Genomic DNA, 11,353 nt, shown 5'->3' with positions numbered 1-11,353 from the left:
GTGGTTTTTATTTTTTATTTTTAACAAATTCCGTAAAATTATTTCAAAACCATAAAAGCAGAAAAATGAAACGCTAACATAGTTAAACAGGAAAAAAAAGCCTGAAAAATTATCATTAACATAACTCGTACATGTAAAAGAAAATGGGGTAACATAGTTTTTTACAAATAATAACATTACTCATACATGAAAATGCAAATGGGTAACAAAGTTTGGTGGAAATAATAATTATATTTTTTGATCCAATAATACAAAACGTGTGTTTTGTTTAGTAATTTGTAATAAAATAAGTTGAAACACATAACTTAAATATCTTGATTGCATGCAATACTATTCTACAGAATTGGGAAAAAGAAGAAAAAGAAATTGAAACGACTGAACACAGAAACCTTACATTGACAAAACTTTAATGACACATTTTGCATAAAAATACATTGCATACCAAGCAAATGTTAGTATATGACATTATGTTTAAGTCTTAGTAATTTAAAGGGTTGGCATGTTTACAATTAGCACTTAAATGGGACAGTCTTGTGACTTGAATTTATTTTTACCTCACTCTTTAAGCTACCTGAGCAGGGTATTACGGGAATCATTTCTATGGAGTATAGGAACTGCATGCCAGTCAGGCATTCCTGATTCAAGTACTTTTGCATAAGAAAATTATCTCCAAATCAAAATGTATGTTGTAAACTATACATATATAGTCTTATTGACCCATATTTCTATACAGGGTTCATACATCATGACCGGCAAAAAAATCAAGGAGATTTCAAGGATCTTTAGTAGATTTTCAAGGACTATCTTCAATAACAAATATTTACAAATAACACATACCTATTTTATAAGACATGAAAAACAACTCTTTGTTAAAAAAAAGAGACATTCAAAGCAATAATGAAACGAGAAACAGAAAAAGACTGAACCATTGCTCTTGTACTGGTAATTTGTAGCACTGTTGTCTAAACCCCATAGCCATCCCTGTACCTTCAGACACACTCCAAGAGATTGGAGCAGCAGAGTTAATAGCAAGACATCCACTAGTATCAAACTTTTTGTGTAAAAATGAACCTTTTTAATTAACAGTGCTCCATTTGGAGTAGAACAAGTATATTTAAGGACCTTTTCCAAAAATACAAGCACTTGTCAAGAAAATAAAAGTAGTCTTAAGGAGTTTTTTGCAAATTTAAGTACTTTTTAAGTCTGTGCGAACCATGCTATAACTTCTATAGGTGTGTCACAAGTCTGTACCATATTTGATGACAGTGTTTTGTCTGTACAGTAACTCCCATATCTGAACGGTAATAAGTAGGCAGAGCTTAACTGTTCAATAACCAGCATGCTGATAAATTACAACGCTATTCTCTTATACCAGTAGCAAGTTACTGAATGTTGTCCTTAACAAAATGGTACAAAACAATTCCATCTGTCACAACCTTCGTGATCGAAATAATACATTGTACAGAAGAACTCACAAATAATTTCATTAACTTGGATTGTGCATGCAGTAACTGTGACTAATACTGAGTGTAAATGTTTCATATACATGTATACCATGTTCCAAATCATTGTATCAGTATATTGCATATACATTTTGGCCACAAAACACAAGCTTTAACAGTGATTTGTTGTCAAAACTATGAGGTTAATTTTAATGCAACATTGTTATCTACAAGAATGTAACACTAAATTTTATCACTAGTCCTCCCATTTCATGTTTGAAGCTAAATTGATGACTGTTGCTTTAGAAGTTATGCGGAGATTCAAGTTATAAAATATGTTTTGTTAAGTTTACTAGGTAAACCAATTAATTTTAGCTTTTAATAAAGTTGTATGTTGTAGTTTACCTATATAAAAAACCATAACGTTTTCAATGTAGAATCCATTAATGATGTTATAACAGGTCTAGTTGAACATCAAGCCAAGAAATGAATCCAGTACCATTTGTGTAAATGAAACTTAGACCTTCATTTACATGTATAGGCTATATAATCGTTGACAATACTGTTGCCTATCTCTGTCAAACAATACTGTTTTTACATTATGGCAGTTACTTGCGAGCTCTTTGTTTCCATTTTGAATATGTTTTGAGATTCTTATGTATTTTGAATTTTGAGACTCTCTGCCTAAATACAAACTTCTATATATCTAGATAAATGACGAGTGTGGTTAGACTTATAGTTCATCATGTACTGGCAGCTTGCAGATGTTGCTAGAGAGACAGTCATCAATATGGTGCAGGTATGAGTCTTTCACCTTCACAAACGGACACACCAGTCTGTCACAAGCTGGGACATTCACTGGCTGTTCATTCACAAACATTCTTATTACAAAGTCATCTATAAATGATCCACTTTCAGTATAATCCTTACATTCGTATAAAACTATTGCTAAATTTGCTGAGAACTGGAGTATTTTGCTTGATTTAAATGCCCTATGTTTCATTGCTGAGAAGTTTGAGTCTGTTAGCGGTTGACTATCGTTGAACAATCCAAGAGCTGCATAGATGGGCGCCACTGTCTCCGCATGACCGAAGTAGAATGACCCAACACTGGTTCTGTAACAGAAAAAAAGCCAAAATACAAATTATCTATTATTATACCGTATTTTCTCATCTGTTGTTTTGTTGTAGAAGAAAGTTTAGGTATTTCGAAAGCCTTGGTACCTTGTTGGTGTCGGCATCATGAGCATTCCAAAGCTTTAACCTTGGCCATAAATCAAAACCTACAAATAATTCAAATGAAATTGGTAAATATGTTGCCAGAGACAATATACACATATACAAAAAGGCTGATAACTCTAGCTCTGAAATTGTGTTTGCCTGAGAAAAAACAACACAACAAGTATTGGCACTCTTATGTTTGTCTTATCTTCTCTTATTTTTTTTGAAAGAAAAAAAGTTGAGATATTGTCATTACCTTCACGCCAATGACAGCGTTCTGATGCAAATACTTCATTTTTGGCCATAACTCAAAACTTATTCAAGATATAGGAATGAAACATGGTAAAAATGTTGCTAGAGACAATGTTCCCATGTATAGCAAGTCTACCTTTAATACATGTTGAGTTATACTCATTGTTTGACTGAAAAAGAAATCGACAGACGAGCATTGGCATTTGCTACGCTGTGCTGTGTCTATGTAAGAATTTTAATCAAACAAAACTTGCAGGTAAAGGCCAACAGATACCATACAAAATGAATAAATAAGATACAAGGCTTCATTTCCAGCTAGTTATATACAAAGCATAATGAATATTTGCTGAAAAAACTCACTTGACAGAAATAGTTGTGACTTGCCATATAGTGTTTCCCAGTGAAAAGCTTATTAATTCTATAAAACCGTTGGTAATATTGGAATACTAAAGGCTCATATTTAAACTAAACTATGCAGATTAAACATCTTTCAACCTTGTTTTTGTAGCCTCCTCCAGAAGTTTAAACATATGGCTGACCAGAGGACATGCCATTTTTCCAATCATGTGATGACCATAGGCTTTTTTCCAATATTGCTGAAAAGAGGTTGAATTTTATATCATTACAATCACCAGATATTTTACCTAAAAACAAATCAATAAACGAGAAGATGTAATAAAGTTTTAAGATAATTATACTTGTATTATGAAAAATTCACAATGTTTAAAGATTTCTCAATGTTTAAAGCCTCTCAATTGTCATTAAAAACATATACTTTGGATAAAAACTAAATGCCAGTAATACATTGTTCTTCCAATGACTAACATGTTTCTTATATAACTGTGTACAAAATTATTACAGGGACTCTCCATTTGAAGCTTCTTCATATGTTCTATGTCTATACATGTATATATAATTTAAACAGTTTTATCTAAACAGTTGTCTTTAATTTCTCACTTTTAGGTCATTGTGGTACTCCATGACTTCCTTCTCTTCATCCGTCATGAGATGGCACCAGTCGTCTTTTCCAATGATTATCATTTCAAATGTGCACCAGAAATAGATTAACTTTAAATCACCTGAAATAAACAAATTTCTTGGTATGATGTACAGAGTGACATTTTATTAATATGTTATCAAAGTGAAAAGATCACACATTCACTTTTATTGTAGCTAAAGGTCAAATCTTAGGGCAAGTTTCATGATATCTTATGAATTAGCATATATACCTCATATATGAAATTCACTAGAGTTTAATTCATAAGTATTGATCTAATTATGTAAGCAATGGTTACCCAATGTTCAGAATGAGCTGAATCCATTGATGTAACAGCTGTGTATAATTTAAGATTACATGTATCTAATTTTTAAAAATCTTAACAAGAATGGTTGATAAAAATATTCTAAAAGTTCGAAACCTCAATCAAAAACAAGCAAAATAACACCTAAAAATTTGGACACACATAATTATTTTCAAAAAAAATATTTTTTGTACAGGTTCATTCATTCATATTAGAAGTGAATTCTCAGACAATCATTATTTTTCAGATCGAATGGTATTTTCTAACCAGCCTAGATGCCAACATGGTATACATGGCAGTTGGTTAACCAGCCTACAGTAAAATGGGATCGTACGATATTCAACTGACTGATTTAAATACAATAAATTGCCATGCGCCTTTAATCTCTACACTATTAGTTCTCTGATGTCACAAAGAGTTCGATCTGCAGCCGACTAATTTCTATACATGTGTTGATAAGTTAAACTTTTGCAGGTGTTTGTATTTTCATTATACAGTCAGCTAAATGTGCCTCCTGTGTTCTACCACACGTTTAGTCAAAATCAGTCCATACCGGCAAATTATTGTTTTTTAGAAGCCCTAATATACAAATACAAGTCTAAAGTTCAGCTGTTAAACTGAAATGAAATACTGCTAATACAACTTGCATGCATCAAACAAACTTCATTTATACACACCTGCATTTAATTCTGCATGTTTTAAGCCCAAACGTTTTGCCACATTGGTCGCAACCATTTTAAGTTCTGGTCCATATTTAAACTTTTTATAAAATAGCAGATGAGTTTTATTGTTTTCAACACTGTGGTAATAATTGGCACAATCAGCATGAAATCTAAGAATGTCATTATTTACCACCGGTTTCAAATCATCGAATGATTCATCTAAAATAGCACCAGTTATCCCTTCATAAAATGCCATAGCACTGTCCAAACACCTCTGTTTACTTGATGAGTAGAACTGAACATTTTGCATATTGTCAGTAAGGAGCTGTTTGAAGCTCGTGCCAAATCTTTCACCGAGACCAAACTGCTCATCCTCCCCTTCATCAACCAGCTGTTTTTCATGAACCTCTGGGAATTCACTCTCCCATGTCTGTAAGAATTGGAAATCCTCTGACCTGACAGCAAATTTGAGAAGCTCGTGCAATTGATTCATCCGTCTTATGTCCTTGTAACCAGGGAAACGAGCCCCGTGCCTAAGAAGAACTTGAAAGTTGACAGCCGTGCATTGTTTTCCTTCGAAGTCTGTCGTCATAAACCGGTTTTCTGGAACAATTTCATCTTCATCTCTCGTCCATGCATATGCTGTCTTTGTTGAAAACAAATCTTTACGAATGGATGCCAAATTATAATGGATTTTTAGGAATATTATTAAAATAAGTTGTAATCTTATATTTATTTTCATGGACGCAGCCATCTTGTTTAGATTAATAAACCTGCTCCCTACTGTACAAGAATAACGGTGACAAAGAAAAACAATAAATAATAATAATGCTTTGTACCAATGATTAATCATCTTGCACAACAAAATACATTATGTGTGTTCGTGATTGCCACAATAAGTGTTTATTGGTGACCTAAGAGCGGAATTTTTTTTTTAATCGATTAAATTACAAATCAAAGCTACCATCTCAAGGGAGATCACTCTGGAAGAATACAGAAATGGCATGAAATACATTTGTAATAAATATTTTTGATGATTCCATCACATTTTCTGTGGTAACTACCATCCCTCTTTATCATGTGAATAAAGCATGCATGTGTGTACGAAATCAATCATTGTCAATTTTTTTTTGTATTGCAATATATCAATATATTGGATCAAAAAAGTATTTTTAAATACTATTTTTGTACTGCAACACTTTAGTAGTGTTTATAATTATATTAAATGGATAATAGTTCATTTTACAAATGAAAGAAATGCAAGATAGTTTTCATGAATAATTGTTACCTATGTAGATAGCTACAATAATGAGCGATCAGGGATACTTTTTTATTATTTTGACATTTCATGTGTATCCATAGTCTAAAAATTGTCAAAAGACTGGTTGACGGCCATTTAGGTGGACTACCTATGTAGATATCTGCACATGTTGATTTTCATGAAAAGATTTGCATGTAAGTCTCCACTGTGCGAACATTTATAAAGGCTGCATGCTTATCGCAATTTGCATGGTGCTTAATAAAGACAGTATCAGGTTGCATATACCAGTGATTTTTTTTGGAATTATATTCACCGCCGTTCTTTCACAATTGGGATTTTTCTGACTTTGGGAAAATTACAAAATCATGCTTAAATAGAAAATATAAAAACAAATATACATATGTTTACTTTTTCATGCATAAATTATGCTGTTAAATAGCTAGTCTTATTAGATTTTGTTTATTTTTAATAAATTCTTCGCTTTTTTTATTCATTCACACGATCTGTATTCATTAAATTGGGACAATATTATGAACTTTTGGGAAATATGAACACATATTCATTAAGGGAAACAGCCTTTAGAAGGTACATGTAGTAAATGCACCAAAAAAATCACTGAATACTCAAAGAAAAAGCACATGTGCATATTTTACATTATGGAATTTTGGATGTTCAGCTGTAAACATTGTATATGATTTCCTAGCCACAGTAATGCATGCAAGAGAACTATTTTAACATTTTAGTCCTTCATTAGGTCTCCTTAAGGCCGCGTACACTCGCCAAAACAAAAATTGTCAAAGGCTCTGAAGCAGCTGTTTATATGGACTAGTATTTGTGTGTTTTCACTTTCGAACACAAACATGATACAGTATTGTTGTAGTTCCTGGTTTGTAATGGGATTGGAAAAATATATAAACTTGTAGCTGGCAGTATTGAATGAGACTTTATGTCACCAGGGGTTAGCCAGAAATCTAGTCTAATTGACCAATTTACATGTGAGGAACTATTTTTGTCATAATTTTCAAAAACTGGGATGCAAAGCTCCTTGAACTGTGGTACATGTATGATATGTATCAATGCAAATCTGTCAAACTAGATTTTCGAAAGACTTATTTTCAACATGTATGTTTCTAAGGAAAGATGGTGCTGAAAATATAAAACATTCCCCAAACAGTAAACCCAGGAGAATATTGATATCTTATATAACATTCTTGCGCAAGGCGGAATTCATGTATGTACAGAGTTTTATTAGTTCATATGTTTTTCCATTTTTTTTAAGATTAACTGCAGCGGAAGGTGGAGCCATGTTTGTGTTGACTGAGATGAAGGATACTGTGCGTATCCAGCCTTGGCTGTTCAAAGATGATGTCAATGATGCCATTGTCAATGTTCTCAACAAAAAGTTTGCAAATAAGGTACTTGTAATATACAATAATTTGATATTTTAAATCAAGAAATTAAACTTTTCTGAATAATAGTTAATCTCTTAAGATTTTTGTCTTAAAATTGGCTGGAGTTGATATATTTAAATAACTGGCATTGTTCATGATAACCTTTTTGCCTAAAGCTCTAGACAAATCAAAGGGCAATTTTTATAATTCTGTCATCTGACGGAAAGAGCAAGTAAAATTTATTAAAGATAGGGTGCAGAAAAACCCGATCAAAGTTAAGATACTAGTAAAAGTGATACTAGGCTTTGTACATGTACCTGACCTAAAGCAATTTATATTATCAATAGCAATGGTCAAAATGCCAACCTCATTGAATTATTGGACATCATATTTCATGGTTAAGAAAAAAAACATCAATGCCCTTACAAATCTTATTTAATTTTTTTTTTTTAAGATATTCATGTTAAAAATTTATTTGGGCGAATAAGAATCTGAATGGCTTTGGGCAAGATTAAAAACATTACCATCATGGGATGAAGACTGAACTGGTGGAAAGTAACATTTATTTTGCAGTTCATTTCTGCAAATTTCAATGCTTTTAGTCTTTATATGAAAACAATTTATGATATTTTCTTACTTGAATTGTTTACTATAACTATTGTTATAGGTGGTTCACAATGTAGGACTGTGTATCGCTCTCTGGGATATCCAGCAACTAGAGGACAGCTTTCTTTTCCCTGGTGATGGAGCACATCATACTGTCGGTACGTATTGCAACATGTTTTCTCTTGTTTTCAAAATGATGAAAAATTGTCTCACATGTAAACTATTTTTTTGCCTAAACTCAGCGGATCAGAGAATCTGTATTAATGTTTTTGAATCTGAGTATAATTTTAAGTTTAAATGGCTGATTCACACCAACTTAATCATTTTAGTGTGACCTTATTAGCTTATAGCAAATAAATGATTTTTCATTATCAATGTTGTAGCAGGCTGTCTTATTTGGCACTAAGCTACTAAAAATTGTTATATTCCAACCCTGATAATACTTACGAATAAGTATGTGGCATTTGATCTGCAACGTTATAAATGTTACACTAAGTATCTAGTGATCAGTGTGGGATCATTTATGTAGTTCTTTTTCAATTACAGTCTTTGCTTGATTATAATCTATTATCTAATAAACACTATTAAATGTCTATGTTTCAGTTTATTTCCGGTTTGTGGTGTTCCGTCCTTTCATTGATGAGATTCTGCTGGGGAAAATCAAGTCCTGCAGCAAAGATGGAGTTCATGGTAAAATAAAAATACAGCATATGAAAGTTAAAATAAAACTCATCTGACAAGGATCAATGTCACTATATTTTTTTACATTTTTTTATATTGGTAATTTTAATCAAAGTAATGCAGCTCTTATAAGAAAAAAAAACATGTATATTAATTGTCAGAGATATTTCAAGTTCAAACTTAGTATATTTGGTCACAATACTCTTACAGATGTTAGTCAATTCTGTTAATGGGTTTCAGTATCCATGGGTTTCTTTGATGACATCATCATTCCACCAAATGCTATGCAAGACCCAACCAGATTGTATCCTTTCCGCTTGAAGGATAATCGGATTTTTGAGATACAAGATTTGTTAAAACTTTAACATTTCATTTTATATCCATGGATAGTTATCTCAACTTTTTACATGACATTGAATATACCCAAGTAGTAGCCGCATTAATTGGCATTTAGGGACTTTTATTATTTTTATGCCCTGAAGGTGGGCATATTAAAATCGCACCGTCCGTCCGTCTGTCCGTCCGGCTCTGTAACTTTCCCTTGTATGGACAGATTTTAAAATAACTTGCCACATGTGTTCCACATACCAAGACGACGTGTGGCGTGCAAGACATGTGTCCCTACCTCAAAGGTCAAGGTCACACTTAGTGTTTATTCACAATGGAGTGCTGCATATAAGGACATAGAGTATATGTTGTCGTGTCCGGGCTGTAACTTTCCCTTGTATGGACAGATTTTAAAATAACTTGCCACATGTGTTCCACATACCAAGACGACGTGTCACGTGCAAGACCCGTGTCCTTACCTCAAAGGTCAAGATCACACTTAGTGTTTATTCACAATGGAGTGCTGCATACAAGGACATAGGGTATAGGTTGTCGTGTTCTGGCTGTAACTTTCTCTTGTATGGACAGATTTTAAAATAACTTGCTACATGTGTTCCACATACGAAGACGACGTGTCGTGTGCAAGACCCATGTCCCTACCTCTAAGGTGAAAGATAAGTGTTTATTCACAAGGGAATTCTGAATATAAGGACATAACAGTGTAGGTTGTCAAGTATGGGTGGTATTTTTTATGTTCAGAGGCAATTTAAAATAACTTGCCATATGTATTTGACACGTAAAGGCAAGATCAACTTTTCATGTACTGACCTTGTTTGTAGGTCAATGTCACATTGGGGGGCATTCGTCACATACTGTGACAGCTCTTGTTTTGAACATGTTTCCCTGCCAGGTGTCTGCCAATACCAAATATGGTAAAGAGATACCTGGTGTCTACTTTTATCAACTATAAATAAAGATGCTTATTTAGTGGTAACCTCTTCCCATCTTTGCTTGTTTTAGTTTTATTTCCATTTCTTTGGGCAACATTAAATTGTTCCAACATGTTAATCATACTGTCACATGACTGTCCTTGACCCTGGTTGCTATAGCGATGAGCAGGAGCAGCTGTGGGCATGGGAGTATGCGATGGAGGATGGAAAACATGACCTTTTCATGGACATTGGTGAGGAAATCAGGTGTGCATCATTTATTTGTCACAGTGTAACATTCTAAACTGTAGTATTGTAGTAATTGATTTTCATGACATAGTGCTCATTGGTGGCAGTCGGAGATGGTTAACATATTTTTTTTATAAAGATCTACATGTAATTTTATATAAAAACAACCTCCAAATTTCAACATTTCTGACTGTGACTGGCTCTGCCACCTATGGCTGTGGCTTTTAGATGGAGTACCACATGATTCTATGCAAAGTTTTACACTCTGATTCAGGTTCATGGCAATGTACTTTTTTGCTTTACTTTAAAATAGTGTAAATGCTCTGATGTATCTCATTTTATTCTCCATTCCTTTGGTACACAGGTATGTGCGCTAATTGGAAAAGATGTAATGATTATATTAAAAATACATATGTTATGATTTTAACATCAGTTTGTGAATTCCATGTTGTGTTTAACAGGTTCCGGGTGTCTGATGAAGCATTCACTGACACAACGCCGGTTGGACCCGATCAAGCGAGTCAAGACTCCGAGAAAGGGGAGGCTGAAGTGAAGAAATCACCATATACCGTTACAGTAAGTTTATTGGAAGTAAAACAATCATAAAAAAGATCACACAGGCGTACACTATGAATAATGTTATTATAAGTGTTACAGTCATTTAGTAAATCAATAACATCAAAAACAAACCAGCAATAAAATAGTATTTATGATACTTAAAATTGCACCAAGCAACTGTTTGTTCAATGTCACAAATTTAAAATCAAACAAACAAGAAAGTAATGATGTTCAAGTATCTAATGAATGTTCAGGGACATTTTTTATTAAAAGATCCTGTGACTATGTTTATGAAAGGTTCCCCTAAGATCCTTATAGATCTTGTGTTCTGTTTCAGGCCTCCGTTAGTGAGCCAGGTCTAGGCCTCCTGTCCTGGTGGAATTCCTGACACTCACTGGATGGGCCTCACAGCTCATGTTTTCTGTTTTATTGTTGTTTCATAATAAAATAATTCTCTGTCAGAAGAATTTGTGA

The 11,353-nt window shown here is 33.2% G+C and overlaps 2 protein-coding genes across 4 annotated transcripts; one reads left to right on the top strand and one right to left on the bottom strand.

The window, feature by feature from the left end:
* Window positions 1–9: 9 nt before the first annotated feature.
* LOC128208530 (multiple inositol polyphosphate phosphatase 1-like) lies at window positions 10–5,730 on the bottom strand. The gene is made up of 4 exons (XM_052912092.1): window positions 4,893–5,730; window positions 3,872–3,993; window positions 3,410–3,510; window positions 10–2,557 (listed from the first exon to the last, which is right to left on the bottom strand). The coding sequence occupies exons 1-4, from the start codon at window positions 5,728–5,730 to the stop codon at window positions 2,176–2,178; spliced, it is 1,443 nt and encodes a 480-aa protein (XP_052768052.1). The 3' UTR covers window positions 10–2,175.
* Window positions 5,731–5,806: 76 nt separating this feature from the next.
* On the top strand, window positions 5,807–11,346 carry LOC128208541 (DNA-directed RNA polymerase III subunit RPC8-like). Of its 3 annotated transcripts, none has more exons than XM_052912115.1 (8): window positions 5,807–5,933; window positions 7,418–7,553; window positions 8,197–8,293; window positions 8,739–8,825; window positions 9,057–9,120; window positions 10,253–10,326; window positions 10,783–10,897; window positions 11,217–11,346. In XM_052912115.1, the coding sequence occupies exons 2-7, from the start codon at window positions 7,443–7,445 to the stop codon at window positions 10,872–10,874; spliced, it is 525 nt and encodes a 174-aa protein (XP_052768075.1). In that variant the 5' UTR covers window positions 5,807–5,933; window positions 7,418–7,442; the 3' UTR covers window positions 10,875–10,897; window positions 11,217–11,346. The 3 variants fall into 3 exon arrangements, with proteins under 3 accessions (XP_052768075.1, XP_052768060.1, XP_052768067.1); XM_052912100.1 differs by having other exon boundaries at window positions 10,253–10,339; XM_052912107.1 differs by having other exon boundaries at window positions 5,867–5,894; window positions 10,253–10,339.
* The last annotated feature ends 7 nt before the right edge of the window (window positions 11,347–11,353 follow it).

The sequence above is a fragment of the Mya arenaria genome, chromosome 2 (assembly GCF_026914265.1).
Source record: "Mya arenaria isolate MELC-2E11 chromosome 2, ASM2691426v1".
In the NCBI taxonomy this organism is placed as follows: domain Eukaryota; kingdom Metazoa; phylum Mollusca; class Bivalvia; order Myida; family Myidae; genus Mya; species Mya arenaria.
The sequence above is the reverse complement of the archived record's forward strand: the minus strand, read 5'-3'. Positions and strand labels throughout refer to the sequence as shown.